Here is a 21,161-nt window from a genome sequence, read left to right on the forward strand (position 1 = left end):
TATATATATATATATATATATATAATTCCACAAAGACAGATTTGCAGACTAGTATAAAAAGGCCTTCCCTGTTTATCTCAACACTGGGTCAAATGCTGTTTTTTTTTTTTTTTTTTTTTTTTCTTGCATTCACGTACCTGTGGATGGCCTTACAGTCTGAAGCTGAGGGTTTATAAGTAAATATCAAAACAGTGACAATGTTAATTAAAGAAATGGCTTCCAGATTATTTGGGAAAGCAAAAGAAATGAAATGAGTGATCGTTATTTGAGATTCCTGACTTGTACATCTAAATGGTATTGTAAAGATGTTTTCTAGCTAGTGTTTGAAAAGACCTCCATACCAAATTTCTCTTTGTAGAGTACCAGACCAGTGGTCTTCAGACAAAGTTTAAAAGCCCCCTTTCTAAAAGCAGGGTTTGTAATGCTGACTTAAACAACACAAAAAACACAGTACAGGCAACAGGCATAGGGCTTTTGACAGCGTTTTATCTCGGCAAATGAGTTGGGTATTGAGTGCTGAGTATGAGAGATCAGTAGTAAGATTTATACCAGAGCTGCTTAGGCTTGTTCTGACATAAACTGTTGAGTTTTTTTTTCCTTGTTTTTTTTTTCTTGTTTTTTTTTTTTTGGGGGGGCCGGCCCCGGGGGGGAATTCTTGTGTAATGACAAGCTGTCATTAATGATAAGCTGTGGCAGTTTAGCCTTAAGAGCACTGTTGATGAATAAACTTACTGAAAAAGTCAGCCTTTTTAAAAATAAGATAATATACTTGATGGTGATAGGATTGGTCAATTTACTTTCTGGTGTTTTTTTTATAGTGTATGTGTGGTAGATCAGTATAAGTGATGACATTGGAATGCTTTATTTTCATTTTGTTTCAGTGGTTTTAAATCTACTGTATAAACTATTAATATCTATTAAATAAAATCTGTCTTTTTCTTTAGGGAACAAATAAAAAGAGTTAAAGACTCTGAAGATGTCCCAATGGTGCTAGTAGGAAACAAATGTGATTTGCCTTCCAGAACAGTAGATACAAAACAAGCTCAGGATTTAGCAAGAAGTTACGGAATTCCTTTCATTGAAACATCAGCAAAAACAAGACAGGTAAAGCTCAAAACTTACCAGATAAAAATATAGAACTCCCATCTTAATTATCATAAAGTTAATCATTCTGGGTATTGACAATTGCTTGGTCATATCAATGGATGTCTTTTGCAGAGCAGAAATTCTTTTGGTGTCTTTTCTGTCATCTCACTGACAAGTGGTAGTTGTTTATTAATGTGTGATTTGCTTCAGTTGCACAAACTTAAAGAATGAGACCCTCACTGCTATTGCACTCCACTGTCAGATAGCTGCAGAATTCTTAACATAAGGCTAGAATTTGAGTTGTTTGTATGCTTAATTGGTAACCAAAATAATATTTCTTACAGGTATTGACTTAGCCTTAGTTGAACATACTTGATAAACCTATTTTGTAGCTCAGCAATTGACCGTAAGTCATCTTTGAAATTACAGGTCATTTAGATTAGATATTAGATATATTAGATATATCGCTCAGATGGTGGTGAGGCACTGGCACAGGCTGCCCAGAGAAGCTGTGGATGCCCCATCCCTGCAGGTGTTCAAGGCCAGGCTGGATGGGGCTTTGGGCAGCCTGGTCTGGTGGGAGGTGTCCATGCCCATGGCAGGGGGGCTGGAGCCAAATGATCTTTAAAGGTCCCTTCCAAACCATAATGTGGTTCTACAGGATTAATTGCTTATGTAAACTTGTACTCCTGACATTTTTAGAGCAAACACTTGTTTATTGTACTCCACTGCTGTAGGTGGAAGAGGCAGGACTAGGGCCCTCTCAGTGTTCTGTAACAAAGAACAAAGCTTCTGGAACAAAGCTGCACATGGTGGTATATATCACGGTGGTATATTCAGGAGAAGATAAGCTGGAAGTTACAGGTGAAACTGGTTCTGTGCTTGAGAAAGTATTCTTAAAAAAAAGTTGATTCTTTTTTTGGTAAGAGTAAAGACTCTCAGTACGGAATTTAACCAGGCCTGAGTGGCCAAATAACTTGTACTCTCTGCATAATCAGAAGTGTTGCATGCAAGCTATGAATTGGGAAGTAGGTGTAGCAGAAAAAGACAAATAAGGGCAGAATGCTGCAATTCAAGTAATGCTGTGTAACTGCTGAATACATTCAGCTGCATCATTTGGCAGAACTTCTTCATGGACAGTATGCAAGTTATTTTTGGATAAAGAAAAGTGAATATTTCATTAGTGCAAATTTTCTACATCCACCCAAGTTTCTGACAAGTTGAAACCTGGGCTGCTAAGTAAAACTTCACTGAGGAATCAAAGGGATTCTAACTTCTGGCAATAAGAGAGCCTGTAAACCTCTGTCAGGTAGGATAAGGAAAACAGAACTACAGAACTTCAGTGGCTGTCAATAAACGAGGCCATAAGAGTGTTCTGAAGAGTGTGGCACTTATAAGTAGTCTGAATAATTAGAATGTTTAGAAGCTCATGCATTAGTGGCTGTCATTGAGATGCTAGGATAAAAAGGAAGAACTCTGAAATTACATTTAAGGTTTGAAATACAAATTGTATACTAACATATAGATCTTAATTTGTTCTGTCTGCTGTAGAAAGTGTCAGGCATTGTTTAGGAAATACTCCTGCATGCTTTTAATGAAAGTGGGTGTATCTTCGAAGAAGGTTCCTTCGCCCACAAACTGAAGATTACTCCTACAAGCAGTCTGCCATGCCTAGCCTAACACAAAACTGCATGCCCAAAAATCACCACACCTGTCCACTCTTCTAGTCTTCTTTTACCTGAAGTACTATTAGTACTATTTCTTTCATCCAGATACGTCTTTTAAGAGGTCTGCCAGAGGTTTGTACTTGTTTCAGAGGACAATAAATTTGTCTCATGAACTGTTACTGCTACAATTTGTTTTCTAATCTGTGACTTTGTATTTTTGGTAGTGCCAATTGAAATATAATAGAAGGCGTCTGGCTGCCTTTTGTTTTTCAAAGTCAAGCTTTACACCCTCTGCAGATAAGGAGTCCCTAAAGGTCTCAGATTTTAAAGTGAAGAAACATACTAGTCTCTGCTGAGAATGTTGCATTCTAAATGTTGAATCATTATGTATGTTTGCTGGTTCTTTCATATTGGTGTTCATAACACATTGTGTTATTAAACCTCCTCATGCTGGAGGTTTATAAAGCTATGTTAATAAATTACTGTTGAGAAGATAGAAGTGAATTGGAGAAAGAACCTGCTCTTTAATTACAGCAAGATCATCTAAATATTTGTGTATATGAGTGTGTATATATGTGTATACATGCATATATATGTTTTGTGACTTTTAAGTCACACTGATTTATCTAGAAATATAAATGCACATATATCTTCTTCAAAAGTAACTCTTTAAATTGGGGGGGAGGGTCAAGCCATTTTGTGAGCTGGATGTGGTCCATAGACTATATTTTTATTGAGCAGAATTCAGTCCTTGTCATAAAAAATAAAAATCGGATACTCTGGCTACATGCAGAACTTCTGTCTATGAACAAGTGTAGCTGATGGTTCAATAACTCCTGGAATGTGCAGAAGGCCTGACATGAGTATTCAGCAGTAGGAACACTTTTTCTCCTTCCTTCCTGTACCTGCCATCACACAAATGTTGGCACTAATGCGCTGCTGAAGGGCTCCCTGCTGCGTAGCTGCTTTAGGTCTTCTCTGCGCCCCACCTTTGTGGGAGTTAAATCAGAGAAGCTTTCTTGGGAAGTAAGAGAGGCAGAAATGCAAAAGAGTTGTCTGTCTACTCTGTTTTGATTGCCAAGGCATATCTTTTAAAATGAAAGCATTTCATGCTCTGGCAAAATCTTACATCTGTTCTAACTAATTCAGTTGTTATTTAAGATCTTAAGTGATAGATTAGGTCAAAAATATGAAACGGAATAACACTGAAATGAAGTGCAGAAATAAGTTGTTAGGAAAGCTAGTGTATGTGGTTTTAATTGGTTCTAACTGGCAATTAAGATGTGGATCAGGGGGTATCCTTTAATGCCACTGTCCTACTTTTATTAGACTCAAAGGAAAAGCCGGTATGTAGGAGCTGCTGTATGCTTTAGTTGTTGCTGAGAACATACACTTTCTGAAGTGTTTAATTACATTGACCTATATGACAAGGATGCTGTTTTTATGCTGTGATGTCTGGAGAGAACCTGTGTGTAATTGGTGCAGTGTTTACAGACATTTATTCTTACATCTCTGGTAAGATGCACAAATAGCTGATAATTTAGACAATTTGCTTGGACTGCCTTGTAATCTTTTAGGGATTTGTTGTAACTGTTTAACAATATTATGCTTCATTCAAAGCTGCTGTTATGTGTATAGTTGTGCAACACTTTCCATTTTTAAAATACTGTTTTCAGTTATTTATAACTTGACTTCACAGTGCAGGCTGAGTTGTGGTTTTTTTTGTTTGTTTGTTTGTTTTTGTGAGGTTTTTGTTTTGCGCCACTTGTTTGTAATGTAAAATATTTCCAGAAAAGTTCAGTCCTTCCCAAGGACAAGGCCTCAGGAAAAAAAAAAAACATTCTGATAATGTTGGAACAGAACTTTGGCATCCAACATCTGTGCTGAATGACTCCAGGATGCTGAAGAAAACAGTTTTGCTGTTTACCTAACAACATAAATAGAGGCAACCAAAAAAGGGTACATGTGCACAGCAAGGGTGAAATTTCAGGTAGGACAGACAGCTGTAATCCTGGCATTTCTTAACTTTTGAGTGGTTAAATTCATAATTGCAATTCTGATTTTGTGCAGAATTTATGTGAGCATAGCGAGATATCTGATATTTAACCTTCTATAGTGGGTTTATGTGGCAAGGTTTTGGGAGCAGGGGGCCACAGGGGTGGCTTTTGTGAGAAAGATCTAGAAGCTGCCCCATGTTTGGTAAGGGCCCCACTGCTGACCAGAGCTGAGCCAATAAGTGATGTTGTTTGTGCCTCTGTGAGAGCATATTTAAGACAGGGGAAAAAAAAAAAACGCTGCATCACACAGCAGCTGGGAGAGTGAGAGGAGTGAGGAACAGCCTTGCAGGTGCCAAGGTCAGCAAAGAAGGAGGGGGAGAGGTGCTCCAGGCGCCGGAGCAGAAGTCCCCTGCGGCCTGTGGTGAGGCCCATGGTGAAGCAGGATGTCCCCCTGCAGCCCATGATGGAGTACCACGGTGAAGCAGGGTTCCACACTGCAGCCCAGGGATGAGACCACGGTGGAGCAGGTGGACCTGCACTGATGGAGGCTGCGGCCTGTGGAAGACCCCTGCTGGAGCAGATTCTGGGCTGGACCTGCAGCCTGTGGAGAGGAGACCACGCAGGAGCAGGTGACCTGGCAGGAGCTGCTGCCTGTGGGGGACCCAGGTTGGAGCAGTGTGCTCCCGAGGGAAGGACCCTGTGGTATGGACCCATATCTGGAGCAGTTCTTGAAGAGCTGCTGCCTGTGGGAAGCCCACGCAGGATCAGTTCAGCAAGGACTGCATCCCGTGGGAGGGAACCCACAGCACAGGGGACGAGAGTGACTGAGAAGGAGCGGCGGCGAAGAATTTCTATAGACTGACCATAACCCCCATTCCCTTGTTCCCCTGCACCGCTTGGGGGGAGGAGGTGGAAGAGGGTGGATGGGGGGGGCAAGGTGCTTTTGGTTTCTTTCCTTTGTTTCTCACTTCTCTAGCTCGTTAGTAATAGGCAATAAATCTTACTATCTCCCTATGTTGAGTCTGTTTTGCCCGTCACAATAATTACTGCGCGATCTCCTTGTCCTTATCTCAACCCTTGAGCCCCTTTCATCGTATTTTCTCTCCGTTCCTCTTTGAGGAGGGGGAGTGAGAGAGCGGTTGTGGTGGAACTCGGTCGCCCACCTGAGTTAAACCATCACACCTTCATAAGATAACACAACTCTAAACTAAATAAATGCTACCACCCCAACTAGTGAAAGTTACTTCTGCATGTGGCTGAGTTGCAGTCCTTTGAAGCATTGTATTTATAGACAGCAAAAACAGAAAGAGCCTTAACTAGCTCCTACTAGCAGGAGCTAGTAGGTTTTTGCAGGTTTATATATCACCTGGGATTGGCTGAACTGACTTTGCATCTGCAAAGTTTTGTCAGGTATACCTTTATGCAAGTGAGGATCATTCTTTTTGCCCATGTCCACAGGAATACTTTTGTTTGTATAATAGTTGGCTTTAGGAAACCAACTCTTATAAAGTGTATAAAGGTGATCGGAACACTTTTGAGATGTCAAGGTTAACCATCATTAATCTCTTTTAAGCACTGTTTATAGAAGCAGAACAGGTGAAAATTCCTGGTTATGCTTTGGTCCTTATTGAAATAGCCAAACATTCAATTTAAAATATGATTACTTGCAAAGAAAGATTGTCTTCTAAGTCAAAAGCATCTAGGGCAACGTTGCCGTAGAGATCATGGGTTCTTCAGACTGCTCACATCTAAACTGCTATTTAATTAAGTTTTTAATATTTGCCAAAGGATATTCTTACTTCCATTTATGTCCGCTAAAAGAACTGATTGATTATATTCCAGGTGTGTGAGGCAGGCTCATTTAAGGAAAAAGTACTGAGAGCTGTTAAAATAAATTGCTGTTATAATGACTTCTTTTTAAAACCAGCATCTGACTCTTTTAAAATGCCACCTTGTACCAATGAAATTATCAAATGTCTTTCTTTGTATACAGTTTTCTTTCAGAGTAATTTCTCTCGACAGACTTCATAAGACTGTTCTTGATGGTGGCAGTAGTAGCAATTTCTTTTCTCACTCTGTCTGTCTGTCTCCCTCTCTCTGCATTGCTAGAGCAAATCACAGCTCCTGATGGTGATGGGGAATTTGGCAATAAACTTTGAAGAATTATCTAATTATTTATGTGAAAGCTCCATAATCAAATTAGGTATTTCTACTGCAAAACAGTAGACTTGCAAAAATGTTGATTCTTGTACAGCCTGTGCTTTGGCACATAGCAGTGGATCAGTGTTTACTCTTTCCTCTTTTTAATGGAATATGTTTCCATGCCTTCTCGGAAAACGCGAAAGTATGAGCTTTACTTGTTTTTTTGGCTGTTTTTAATGGCTCTTTTAAATTTTGCAAACTTTCAGACCTGAAATGTAAGACAACTTGGGAATTTGTCTAACATGCTAACAGGACGCGTTTTGTATAACAGATACAATCAAAAAATTAGAATAAAATGCATTTAATATTCAAAATTTGTATGGCTGTAGGTCAGACGTACCATCAGCTGTGTGTTAAGAATGAGTCTGAAATATGATAACCGATTGTACAGGTCAAGCAAAATGACCCAGTAACTGCAGCAGTAGATGTTAGCTATATTTGTTACAAGTTGTATAGTACAAAGGTGGGTTGGGGAGAGAACTTAAGGAAAAACTGCCAAATACAAACCTGGATTGTGTGTTTGGATAATCATAAGGTTTTGGGGCTTACATGGTTGTACTGTGTTCCTTGATCTTCAGTCTCTTCCACTGTTATTCCAAATATTGACCTTATAGTAAATTAACAACACTTGATATAACTGAGGAGACAAATGATGAGACTGACAGGAATGCAAATGAAAGATTTACTGTCCCCTTTAAAAGCTGCAGCTAAACCTTAACGCCAACTTGAGGCTGGCACTGTACCTTTTCATCTTGTGTTTGCTAACACCATTCTTCAGGCCTCAGCATCTCTAAGTGATATAAACACATAGCTGCAGAAAGGTAAGGCATGAGACCAGGGAGAGTGAAACACTGCCCTGGCATGCCTGAAGAGCTCCCCTCAACCAAAGGAAGATGCGAGCAGCAGAACATCACAGGCTGTTTGTACATAGTGTTGTTATCAACCCTGGCGGGTGCTGAAGTAGCCCAGGAAGAGCAGAGTGGGTGAGCCTTTTGTGTGGATGTGAACTAAGCCCTTAAACGTGATCAGTAACGAACTTGTTGCTTTGTCTGCATGGAAGAATAACCTCTGTAATTACAATAAGTATTTCATTTGAAAGTTATTCTGAAATAGATACACTTGATATACTTCTTAAAGAGCACTTTGCCGTGACTCAAATATTCACTCTCCTAAATTTGGAAGCATTGTGTTTGCTCTAGAAGTAGCTTTAAAAACAATAATGAAATTTAGTATTCTTAGGGGAATTTATTTATTTGTAACCTGCTATGGAATTGCCTGATCTAGAATTTTTCTATACTTTGTTAACTTGTTGCACAGATTTTTGCAAAGCAAGTACTTCAAGACAGAATAAACAAGCTTACTTTGCCAGCCCAAAAAGTAATGGGTTCTCACTTTGGCTAAGAAGTGAAAATAGTTGGCTAACTGTGTGCAAGTACTCCCTAGTTACCAATCTAATAGGGCTTTGTGCCTGCTAAATACAGTCATGCCCACAAAAATGTGTGAAAAGATTCAGAAATACAAGCTCTATTATTTTCAGCACTGGAAGAAATAGAAGAAAATTGTTCTTATTCTGTTTTGTCCTAGTGCTACCTGGCACAGGAAAAGAAAAGAAGTCTTGAAGAATAGATTTCATGGTAACTGGTTAGCAATAAATTCTTTGGCATGTCTCAGTTCATTGCATTAAAAAGTACTTATCAAGCAACAAATATGCAAGCCCAGCATTTTAAATATATTAATGAGGAGAAAAAAGTTTGCTTGACAAAGTTGGATTCTGGGCTAAATCTTAAACTGTACCTTAAATGCAAAGCTGATCTTTGTTAGAAAGAAAGAAAGAAAATTTGAAAGAAATTTTGTCAGGTAGGAAGGCAGGTCCTGGGGCTTATTCTGTGACATCTTTGAGAATTTTATTCCATTGTGCTGTTGTGATGGACAGGATCTTTGATATTTATCTCTGGACTCAATATGAACACAGCTTTGCTGTGGACCATTTGGAGGTGCACATTTTTTTCTCAAGTAAAGCTCATAATTCTGGTGCTTTTTCCTCTGCCATGGGTGTTCCAATATGTCAATTGATAATAAAGCAGTTTTTAAGGAGTTGTGTTTTACAATGCAGAGAGTGGAGGATGCTTTTTATACATTGGTGCGAGAGATTCGACAGTACAGAGTGAAAAAAATCAGCAAAGAAGAAAAGACTCCAGGGTGCGTGAAAATTAAAAAATGCCTTGTAATGTAACAGGGTAAGTCTTGTAATGTAACAGGGTAAGTTCTACAAATCATTTGCCAAATAAAACTGATTGAGAATATATTGCAAATCAGAGATTTTATGATTAATTACATAATTTAAGATATAAAATGAATCAGATTGCTAGGAATATTAATCAGGATTACTATACTGTACACACATGGATTTGCTTTGTTTTAAAGGTTTTTGATAAATAGAGTAAGATGAGGTCTTTCCTGCATGTCAGGGTCTCCATCTGTAAAGTACAGATTTAATTTCATGTGTCAGGAAGTTGAAAGGAAAATATTTTAATACAGATCAGTTGCAGATACTACTGAAGTTGGATGTTGAGTGAACCTTCAGCTGATGAGCTGAGGGGAGAAGATAATATTTATAGGCCTTCTGAGGTGCAGAAAGAGGAGTTCCTCACTTTTTTTTTTTTAAAAAAAAAAAAAAAAGGAGGGAGGGGACAGGCAACAGTGAAGTACAACTGGAAAAAAAAATATCCAGAATTGTTGCAAACAATTCGTTAGTGATACACTCCAAGTAAGAAGAATAGGAAGGAGGAGAGAAGGATCTGTGATGTGGAAACAGTGCTAGTCTCAATCACTTCCAGTGATGTCTGGATAAACCATCAAAATAGCTCCTTGCATATATTACTAATCCATTAATTTTTTACCTTCTTCTGCAACAAATCAGAAAGTGGGTTGTTACTCCTTATATACTTTGCAAGCAGGAGGATGATATGGAGTTTCCTGTTGTTTAAAAGATAGCGTGTTTTTCAAGAAGTGTTTTTCACACTTTAGGACACCTTGCAGAAAGGTAGTGGAATTCAAATTCCATCTTAAAAAGACTATCGTATCTGTAGGAAGATATAACTCGATAAGGGAATCATCCTCAGAGGGAGGGGGGAGAGATTTTATTATGTAACTCTTTTTTTTTTTTTACTAGATCCTCTCAGGATTATTATATCACTGAAAAGCTAAGAGTGAATGACTGCTCTAAGATGCAACTTCAGATATTTGCTTAAGAGGAGATGCTTTATGATACTGTTTGTATCAAAGGCTTCCTTTTCAGGAAACTTAAAACTTCAGTTATGAAGCTCCCCACATTCTTGCACCTAAATATCTTAATAAAATGCCATGGAAACACCTTGTTTTATTTTTGTAGTTAAAGCAACTTGACATGATTGCTTTTGATAAATGAAATAAGAATTAAAATTGTCTAGGCCTCCTTCCTGTAGTCTTCTGAAAGCCAACTATGCCATTTTTTTTTTTTTTGCTGTCTTACTAATATAGCCACGATGTGAAGTGCCTTTGTTTCCATGTAAGATATTTTAAGTGTTTCTACTAAACCCTTGCCCTCCACCTTGATATAAGTTTGACCTTGTTCCTTGAGCTCCTCTTCCTATGGGAATGTTTGTTCCTTTTCACTCAGTAAATAATTTCCCACTTGATCCCCATTATCAGAATTAGTCTAGTAAAGAAAGCATTCATTTGTAATTCTTGAAGTAAAATTTCATTTGGTATACTAGATCTTGAATTTTCTGCTTTTCCTTTTCTTAGACTTCCTTGGGAGGAGAATAGGATGTTGGGAACTGTGGTTTTATTTGTTTTTCAGATTCTGGGATTCTTTTATTATTAATATTTTAATATCGCTCAGGGAACGTACACTTTCTTTTTACCTGCTTCCTATTTTCTTTCTGCCTGCTTCCAAAAGAAGTATGTCATCTTATTTCTTCCCCAGATCAAGGGAAATCTCTTCTGTCAGCAATGGATATTGTTTCTTTTTCCATATCCTATTTCAAAAATAGTCTTGGATACAAGACTGTAGAACTTGCAGAGTGCCTTCTCAGGAGAGAAGACATTCATCTTCATAGTCGAATGAATCCCTTTAAAAATCTTCAAGGTACCGATAGTCATTTCAGCAGCTTCATATTCAGGAGGTTAAGCTGGAGGAAGCATACTCCAAAATTCTTGTGGTACAGCTGTAATTCAGTAGTGATTCTAGTGGCATACAAGTCCAGCATTTAAAACACTCTGGCTTGTATTACTTCCCATTCCGTGACATACGTATTTTATTTCAGTCTGCTGTATAGTAGAAAAGTTAAGGAGAGCAGCACCTAATGATGCAAGTTTTTCACCTGGTATTCAGAACTTCAGAAATACTCACCAAAGCACACTTTGCAGTGATGCACGGTATTTATTTTCCTTCCCTGTCTGTGGGTAGTCAAATTTGATGGTTCAGAGTGTTTTGGTACCTCTAGGAATATTCAGTTATCTTCTTGCCACTTACAAGGTACCTTTTTAGTTACTTTAATCTTGCCGAAGTTTTGAGCAACCTTGTACTACCCAGATTATTATTAACTGCTGTCACTTTCCAAGCTTTTATTTCCTTTGGTTGTTACATAAAGCAGAAAGTACACAAAACCTTTTGCTCATTTTTTCATTTCCAACAAGCAAGAAGAAAACTCTGAAACTCAGTGTAAGATCCTCAAAAGATTTCTCTCTTGAAAGCATTAAGAGGTTTTTACATAAAAAACATAATATAATGAAAAGCTACTCTATGGTGTAAATGAAGCATCTAGACAAGCAATTCAGGATGAGCTGTGTTAGTAAAAATACTTGAATTATGAAAGTTCATTAACTTACAGATTTTTGCTTAAAATTAACGATTTTCACATGGAACTACAGACATACATGTTAACTTTCTCACAACTGTTGTATGTGTATTATAGTATTTATTAAATATATTTAAAAGACTCTTCCACTATTTCTAACTTTTGTGAAGATCTATCTATTTGAGGCTGCAGTCCTTAAGGAATCCCAATTCCTTATGATTTTATGGTTTCTTATTGATAGATTCAGGTTGCCAAGTTGCACACGTGCCTGTAATCACATAACCAGACAGCCAGATTTCTGTGTGGCCACAAGATGATAGAACTGTGGTGCCAAAGAGAAGCTGTAGCCAGGATCAGGTTGTTTCTGCAGGAATAGTGGGATTTTTCTGTTCCTTTCATGTTTCTTAGCTGCACTTTGGAAAAACAAGAGTCAAGAGCAAGCTCTGTCCTGTATGCAGCAACCTACTCTCAGCCTGTTTTTCAGAGCAAACATACCTTTATTGTGGCTGTATGGTATAGCTTGGAGCATACATCATGTATTTTGAGTTTCTAATCCTAAGCCTGGATTTAAAGCACTCCTTCATTCAGTACATCTTATGCTTCCTGAGAAGCTTGTGCACAGTAACTCCGTTGTTAGAGGGAGAAAAGTCAGCTGCATGCTGTCCCTTGCTACAGAAAAAAGTAACTGGGGAAGTTGACCACATTTGATTTTGTAGTATTGATGCCTTTAGGGAACAGACTTTCCACTTGTTCTTATTTCATTTTCAACATTCAATCCACAGACTGAAATATCAGTTTATTTTGAATCCCTCAGTCCTAACACAAATATTCTAAATGCTTTGTATGTTATATTTATTACCTAAATACAAAGGGAATTCCTGTTAAAATACAGAAACTAGTATATATGTCATTAGTAACTTTAAAGGCTTGCTCTACAAAGGTGTAAGTGCAAGGATGAAAGTTGTTCTTCACAAGTATTTTGCAACATGCACTGTATTTAAAAGATCATCACCTTACTAAGTAGAATAAGATTTCAACCTTAGTTGTGAAGTCATGTGATAAAAGGCCCACAATATTACTTTGTATGAGTAACTTTCTCTGTATTTACTTAAAACCTAGTTTAAAGAAGGTAGACTGCTCACTTGAAGACTTAAATTGCAATTTCTGTTTAATTTGTCTTAGAAGATGCCACTTAAAGCTAACAGCTGTCCTTGTAATGAATGCTTTTCTAGCACAGTAAAAAATCTGAAGTGCTGAGGTAATTTTGTAAGGAAATATGAATAGTCCTGTAGATTAATATTGTGTAGAAGTTCTTGTTGTAAGAATGAAACTGTTCTCTATTGTGACTGATTCTTAGTACTTTCCTCCTAGTTGACTGTCTGAGATGAGAACTGTAGCAGATATGCTTTGAACCGTCACTGTATGTAGATAATTTCCCTACATGAACATTGCCAAATGTACCTTGTGCATTAAGGCTGAAGTTATAGGTAAAATACAGTAGTTATCTATAAAATAATACCTAGCTTTTCTAACTCTCAGAAGACATGATGTTTTCCAGAACCGTGGGTACTTTTACTAGGTATGGTACATCAATTTTGTTTTGACAAATAATACTTTAAAACTTAAGAGCAACTTATTTGCAAGAGTATTATATATGTCATGAGATCTTGCAGAGTGTACTCTTACTTTTGGTGGAAAGGCTACTAAGGACTTTGATCTAACATTAGTTATTTGTAAACATGTTTATAAACTTGACACATGAAAGCTTTTAATAAATTTGTTATACTGGAAGCATTGCTTTCTAGGTGTAGCTAGTTAACACCTCGCTGTCATTTGGACTTAACATATAATGGTTTCATCACTGTTCCGTAGTTGACTGAAACAGCAATGAATAAGCTGATTTTTGACCTTTTAATTTTGTCCTTTTCTCAGAGTTCACTTTCTGCTCTTCCGCTAAAGTAGGTATACAGGAATAAACTAATACTTGCTTTTAATTGGCAGCTTGAAGGCAAACTAGCTGACAAGAGGTAGGAATCTGCCTGTCTGTTGTAGGGCCAAATTTCTAGATCAGTTTCTATAGTGGTGCAGTTGACTACTGTGATGCATTAACATTACACAACTATTTCTGATGTATCTAAAAGATAATGTAAGGAGTAAGACAGTGAAAAATAAAGTTTTTCTTAATGTTTTTATAGCTGTCAGTATTAAATGTAAAGGTCTTACTGAGAGCACAGATACTCAGTTGGGATTTGGGGCAGCCTGAAAGGTAGGCAATAATATAAACTGTATCACATAAATAGGTCATTTCAAAGTATACTGTATAACACTGTACTTGATTATGGTTCACATCAGGTATACAGGTCTCTGGTCAAAACAGCTAATTTTCTTCGGCTATAATTATCCCCCCCAAAAGTGGAAAAACTACTCAGTGTGAAGAAATGTTAGCATTTGTGTCTGTAGCTTAACTGTCGGAGCTGTGGAGATATTTAAATGACTGTACATGATAGAATGGAATGATTTATCAAATACTAATTTATTATTGCAATGCCGGATTGATTTGATTGACTTGCTTATGTAAAGATTAAAAAAAAAAATAAAATGGTGTGATTACTTGTATTGGTATGCCTAACAAATGACATGAATATGTAGATTAATCATAACCACCTCTTTGGTACCAAATTCTTACTGCAAATAGTTGTATTTACTTTTAAAAGTGTAGATTATTGAGGTATAAGCAAAGCTAGCTAATGCCTCAGAGCTTTATTCTGAAATCTAGTAGTAATAATATACTTGGAATCTAAAGATGTGGTGCCTGTGCTTTTCTAGTCTGAGGTGGGACAATACGTGCCCCATCTATGTGGACAGGAGAGCGATACATGTTCCTGAGTCACATTATTAACAGAGTTGTACCTGCGGATGTCTGTGGTCAGCTCCTGGGCTGTAATTCACCCACAGGCTGCTCTAAGTCCAACTTGGGAATAGTAGAGAAAGGGCAGGCAGATGGTGCTAGCTGTTGCTGGTGTCAGAATAGTTCATTTGGGTGTCTTAGTGTTCCTCAGACCTCAGGAGAGGAACAGCCTATAGCCAGGACTAGATGTTCAAATGCTTGACTGACTGGCTGCTGCATAGAGCTGCTATCCTGTGGGCCCTGATGCCCATGTACAGTGATGCAATTAGACGTGATGCAGTTATATGTGCATCTCATATATAACAGGAGACAACTGTAGTCCCCCATCCATCTCAATCCATTTTTCCCAAGGTGCCCATTCCCAAAATCTAGAAATGCTCAAGAGGGTGTTGGTGTCCCAGCAATTCCTCCAATGCATAGCTTGATTTAGGGATGTTGTGAAGGCTTCGGCAAGGAGAAGACAGTATCAGCTCTCCTGGCAGGCAGCAATACTGCTGATGGAACACACTTCACCTGATCTGGTCAGATGAAAACAGGCTGTACTTATGTAGGCAATTAAGTCTGTTAATGTGATCTTAATGTGTGTGCCTCTGTATTTTTTCAGGGTGTTGATGATGCCTTCTATACATTAGTTCGAGAAATCAGAAAACACAAAGAGAAGATGAGCAAAGACGGTAAAAAGAAGAAAAAGAAGACAAAGACAAAGTGTATAATTATGTAAATACAATTTATCCTTATTCTTAAGACGTACTTAAGTAATTTTTGTACATTACACTAAATTATTAGCATTTGTTTTAGCATTACTTTACTTTCTGCTTCATGATCCTGTTAGCTTTACCTGAATGCTTGTTTTAAACGACAGTGGAAACTTCATTCCTCTTAAAGTGCCAGTATTCTTTGAGTGTTGGTTCTTGAACTAGCAATGCCTGTGAAGAAAACAAAACAAACAACAACAAAAAAACACACACACACAAAAACCTGAGAACTGTCTTAGGACTCTTTGGTGCATGCACAGTTGTTAACTTCCTATTTTTCTTACTGATTGTGAACTTTCCGTTCTGTGTGCAGACAAAACAATGAAATGATGCTCTACACATTCTAACATCCCCTTTATTTTTTTCTTTTTTTCTTTAAATCTGGTTGGGAAAACGGATTACTTAGCAAAAGAGACTTTCATTTCAGACTTCCTTTTAATTTAGACTGACTGCAATATAGAAAGACCAGAAGCCTTTATAGTCTTCCTGTAGATTTTGCTTGTAGGCGTCTAGTCTTGTAGCATTTCAGATCAACTTTAATGAATGTAAAGATAAAACTTTCACAAAAAAATTTTTCACTGCAATTTGTCACGGTCACTCCTTAAATACTATATTTTTTCTATAAAAAAAAAAAAAGAAAATTTAAAAAAAGACAATAATGCACATCTGGCAATGGAAAAAGTAAAAGTTCTAATTAGATTGATTTGCTATTGTTAATGCATTGCTTTAAGACTTTCACGTAACTTCTTGTCTCTGAAGACACCAAGGTGACATCTTTGCTCTCCTGACCCCATAGCAGTAAATTATCTTTAAGTAGCTTTGTTCAGTAGGTACAGGATTTCACCCTTAGTGTCTCTAGGAAAAACTAGAAAGCCTTAATAGGTAAGTTGATTCAAATTCTTAGGTTAATTCATACATGGATCCAGAATTTATCATAAGAATTAAATCAGAATGACTCCTAAATTATATAGCAAATTAAAACAATTTGTTTTTTCCCCAAGGGTAGCATGAAATATTTCCAGATGCCTATTTTATATAAAAATAGGGGAGGGAATTTTAAATTCTAGTAACCTCAAATCAATGAATTAATGAGCTTGAATTTAGCTGCTTCATGCAAATAATTTGGAAATCCACAATGCCATAAAACGGTGTGGAATTTGCACAAATCTTCAGCGTAGAATATTGTTCCCAGACTCAATGTTTGTTTGATGTTTGTGAAGTGCTGGTTTTGTTGCACAGATTATGTGGTTGGTGAGTGGCATTCCAGTGTCTAGACTGTCATGACCAAGATTTTAATGTTGTCTTTCTCTGTGGTTATATTTTCATTTGATTTTTTTTCTTTTTTTCTTTTATTTTTTTCTCCTGATCAGAATTAATGCAGAATTTTTGCAGAAGCTTTTCATTTTGGTACTGAAGTAGTCCAGATATTCTGCACCAAAGTAGGAGCCAGTAATTGCAGTGCTGCCAGTTCCTGTCATCTTACTGCAAATGTTGCCTTGTTAGATGCTTTTAGCTGTGGCCTCAGTTCCAGAAGGTACACTAGTCCCTAAGTCAGCTGCAGAGTAAAATTTGAAAGTGTGACTTCAGTGTACCCTAAAAATTTAAATATGACATTGACGTAGGATAATTCAGGACACTGGACTGGTAAATCCTGGAAGTCTGGAACAGGAAATAGCAGCATTGCCTTAACCTAAAGTATAGCTAAACCATTACATGGAAATTTTACACAGTAGAATTCTAATACACCAATGTAACTTAGACCATATATGATGTCAAAGGTGCAACTGCATAAATGCAATGTTTTTCTTTCTACAAAAAGAAAAATACAGCAGTGACTGTTAGGTGGAGAGCTGCAGAGCTGGCAGGGGAAGTATACTGTCTGGATTGCTGCATGTTCTTTAATTAACGTGGCTGAGAATTCAATAAATGAATACCTTTCCCTGCCTGCACTGCTTGTTCCTCTAGGCCCCCACAAAAACCCAGTCTCTCCCCTTTCAGCTTCAATATGAAATATACTTCAGAATATGAAAGATTGTGAAAAATGGTAATAGGAGAATAGCATTATATTTTAAGGGCCGGTAAGGAATACAGACAAATTCTTAATGTTACAAAACATTTTACAGCATCCAAGATTAAAAGATGTATTGGAGACAGCTGGTTATTTGCACATTTTAGATGCTCTTGATTATATATGAAGAGCATAGCAAAATTGGATAGCATATCTTGAACAAACAAAAGCAATCCTAAGATGACGTTTAAGATTTTTGGTAACTGAGTCACACTGCATGTAAAATTAAGGCTGGTCTAAAATTATCATGTTACTTTAATTAAAAATGGTAGGAGAAATAAATTTAGCAGAAGTGTCTTAATCATCAAATGCAGATCAATTATAGCTCTAATATGAAGCTATATGTAAGTAGTTTTTTCAGTGTGATCTGTAGGTACCAATCAAATTGTTACAATCTATTTACGTTTGCCCTTATAGACATTTAAAAAAAAAAAGCTCATCCTTGCCATTGTTGTGCAGTTTTGTCTTAATATTTGTAAAGATTTGGTAAAGCATGTTGGATTGCAGCTTGCACACGTTAATCTCATAATTATTCTGTCTCTTCCCTATTTGAAATGCTTTCAAAAAACATACCTGGATGTACTATCATTTCTGATAGTAACTGCTAAAGAAACATGTGAATCACTTACCATGTTAATACATTAAATTGCCATGTGTCAGGGAATTACACCTTCTTATGGTAGCTTTATGTAACACTGGTAAACAACTTTATCATTAGTTTTCTCAGAACTGAAAATTCTTTTAACCAATCTCATTGCCCTATTTTTTTTTTTCCCTAACTTAAGAAAAAAAAAGTTACACTGCATAGAATTTGTTACAAAAACAGGATCTCTGTCAGGTAAATCCTGACACACAATCTTCTACTCTATAAAGCAATACAATTATTACCTTCAAAGACCATCAAACTGTATACAAATCATTTTGTCTGAAGTTTACATAAAGCTACATAGATGGTAAATCTTTCCTAACATTTCTTTATTCCACTGTCTCGTGTTTTCATGTTGAAAATACTTCTGCTTTTTCCTCTTGAGTGCCAACTTCTTACTAGAATGACTTTAATGTAATATGTTTACCTGGAATGTATTTTAACTATTTTTGTATAGTGTAAACTGAAACATGCACATTTTGTACATTGTGCTTTATTTGATGTGGAACTTATGCAGTGTGATCCAGTTTTTCCATCATTTGGTTGCGTGACCAGAATGTTGGTCATACCAGCTACTAAGTTAAAAAAAAAAAAAAAAAAAAGGAAAAAGAAAAAAAGACCACTGTTTGTTCTAAAATTGTTAATGTTTTTAGGAGTATGTGCTGTGAAGTGATCTGGAATTTCTTTTTTTTTTTTTTTTTTTTTTGTCAAACTGTACTGCTCCTATTTATTGTAATGTAATAAAAAACAGGTATTGTGAATTTCTGTCCCTGCTTGGTTTTCTCTCCAAGAATTTCAGTACATCGTCTTTGTCATGGGGTATCCCATGAATTGCATGTGTTCAGCAATTGTTTTCACTTTATTTCTTGTACTTCTCATTGCCACATAAAGTGGTTGTCTTTGCCCATTGGTGTTCCCTTCCTCTGAGAGGGGTTGCAGCACTCTGTCAAAATGCTTTGTAGTACTGATCCCTCTAGCGGTCTGTGCTATTTTTGCATTCTGCTCTTTGAGCAGAGCCTCCCTTCAGGTGAGGTTGCACATCTTGTTCACTGGTGCATGCTACAATCTTTTTCCAGAATTGAAAGGGCTACTAACTCTCAGCCATGCCCAGAGACCTTGTTTTTGTTAGTTGTAACAGCAGACTCGATTCAAATTTGTCTACAAGTCTAAAATAGCCAGAACAGCTATTCTGTGCTCGTTCTCAGGTGTGCATGTTTTCCTCTATCAAATCTCTTTTCTACACTTAAGAGAAAAAACAAAAGACGCTCCTGACTGTGTCCTATGGGGGGGAACAAAGTGTGGAATTGCTACTGTTCTACAACTGTCACATTCACCCTCTTTAGTCATCCCATCTGGACAATCTTTTACCAGTTACCAAGAAGGGTAAGTTGAATTTTGTATGTAGAGGTATTTGTTCAGGATAGCTTTAAGTGCAACATGTTGTAGAGGAGTTAGTAAGTTATATGGGAATACTTTTTCAGATCAACGTGGTGCTACAAACTGAAGCACATACTTCATCTCAAGGTAGCATACCATCTAATTTGCCTTTTTTTTTTTTTTTTTTTTTTTACTTTCCTGGTATTTATGCAGTTATAGACTTGCTGTTGTCAGCAGTTCTACTGCAGTGATTACTTATCTATATTTCAAAGATTATTTCTGTTCTATCTCCACTGTTACTTAGTTCTATGGAAACAAAAACACAGTATATACAGAGTAACGGTTATGGCACAAGTTTGTGCTAGTTGAGCCAAAGTCCACAAACAATTAGCTGTGGAGCAAATAGCCAGGGTCAGACTTCTCTTCCAGAGGAGAGGATCAAGTTCCAAACTCCTGCTACAGGAGGTACGCAACCTCAAATCAGCAGTAGGAGGAGGAATTGTTTTTAGGGTCTAAGTACTTAAACCATTGTTGTTCTACTCCATCCCCTTCCTGACCCTCTGGTGTTCTCTGTAACACAGTACCTCTGTCAGGCTGCCAATGAGAGTCTTGCATGTGAAGCAGATATAGGTAAAACCTTTGAGAACTTCCCTTTTGAGCAGGTGCTCAGTTATGGTAGGAATGATGCATTAAATGTACAAGCTTTTAAAAGCCTTGATTAATCCTCTACATAACATGAGGCCTGCAGCATCTCAAATCAGCATTCCAGCGCTCAGCTGATCACCAGCTAACTGTTCAGCATGTACACTGAAATACAACAGAAGCACGTTGCCACTGCTCCCTGCAGAATTATTTTCATACGTGAAGTTTCAGATCAAGGAGGTCAAAACTAGTCAAGAAAAACCTGCTACCCACACAATACAACCCCCAAATCTTTCAAGCACCTACTTAAGGGTAAGCAAAGTCATAACTTGTACTTCAAATGGGTTGGAAGGATTTACTTTTCATTTCTTTTGAGATTACAGTTCTTTTATTGATTGCTTTTGTGGATTTGTATCATTACATACAGTCGTTGATACTGGTTATTCCTTGTTATCATAGTAGCGCTGTTTCATTGCTCTGTATTTTCTGAGAAAGTACAAAGCCTCCAACTCTTTTATCACAAATTCGCCTCGGGCAATTAGTTGTTTAATTTTTTCGGGATCTTTCACATCTTTATTTTTTAGAAAAGCTGCTTTCAAACGGCTTCTAAAGTAGTCTGCTCCCTTGGGGTACTCCCTTCCGAGGTACAGCAGCTTGAGGGAAGAAGAAAAAACTCCTTTTAGACAGACTTCACGTTAAAAGGGCTTTCTGGACTTTTTTTTAAGAGCTCAGAGCATTTAAGACACTTACGTTTTTGTAAAGATTCAGTACTTTCCCTCGTAAAGAATTGGCCATTCTCCCATTTCGCCGAACTCTAGTCTTGCGTGATTGTTTTTGTTTTAATTTACCTGAAGAATAATCAGTTTGCCGTTAGCCTTTTGTGGAAGACCGTAAATCCCAGTCCAACTTCCCGTAGCAATTACAGTTTCACCATTTACAGTTTTTACCGTTACGGGGATATTTATCGGGTCC

General features: G+C 37.3%; 2 protein-coding genes across 7 annotated transcripts in view; one reads left to right on the top strand and one right to left on the bottom strand.

Annotated features, from left to right (window-relative positions):
- The window catches only part of KRAS (KRAS proto-oncogene, GTPase), a 28,238-nt gene extending 9,307 nt beyond the window's left edge, over positions 1-18,931 (top strand). Inside the window, exons 4-7 of one of the 5 annotated variants that reach the window (XM_035310972.1) lie at positions 945-1,104; positions 9,066-9,181; position 9,421; positions 15,306-18,931. In XM_035310972.1, coding sequence (XP_035166863.1) covers positions 945-1,104; positions 9,066-9,181; position 9,421; positions 15,306-15,422 — 394 coding nt within the window. In that variant the 3' untranslated portion in view covers positions 15,423-18,931. Of the gene's footprint in view, positions 1-944; positions 1,105-9,065; positions 9,190-9,420; positions 9,422-13,164 lie in introns of all 5 variants that reach the window. The other 4 variants (XM_035310964.1, XM_035310958.1, XM_035310950.1 and 1 more) reach the window with 4 other exon arrangements.
- Positions 15,410-21,126, bottom strand: ETFRF1 (electron transfer flavoprotein regulatory factor 1). Of its 2 annotated transcripts, XR_004746425.1 has the most exons (4): positions 20,940-21,126; positions 20,627-20,842; positions 19,807-19,853; positions 15,410-15,627 (listed from the first exon to the last, which is right to left on the bottom strand). XR_004746425.1 is itself a non-coding variant. In XM_035310987.1 (2 exons), exons 1-2 carry the CDS (start codon positions 20,982-20,984, stop codon positions 20,630-20,632), a joined length of 258 nt encoding a protein of 85 aa, XP_035166878.1. In that variant the 5' UTR covers positions 20,985-21,125; the 3' UTR covers positions 20,555-20,629. The 2 variants fall into 2 exon arrangements, 1 of the variants encoding a protein (XP_035166878.1); XM_035310987.1 differs by lacking the exons at positions 15,410-15,627; positions 19,807-19,853 and having other exon boundaries at positions 20,555-20,842; positions 20,940-21,125.
- Between the last annotated feature and the right edge of the window lie 35 nt (positions 21,127-21,161).

This window comes from Oxyura jamaicensis, chromosome 1 (genome assembly GCF_011077185.1).
Source record: "Oxyura jamaicensis isolate SHBP4307 breed ruddy duck chromosome 1, BPBGC_Ojam_1.0, whole genome shotgun sequence".
NCBI lineage: Eukaryota > Metazoa > Chordata > Aves > Anseriformes > Anatidae > Oxyura > Oxyura jamaicensis.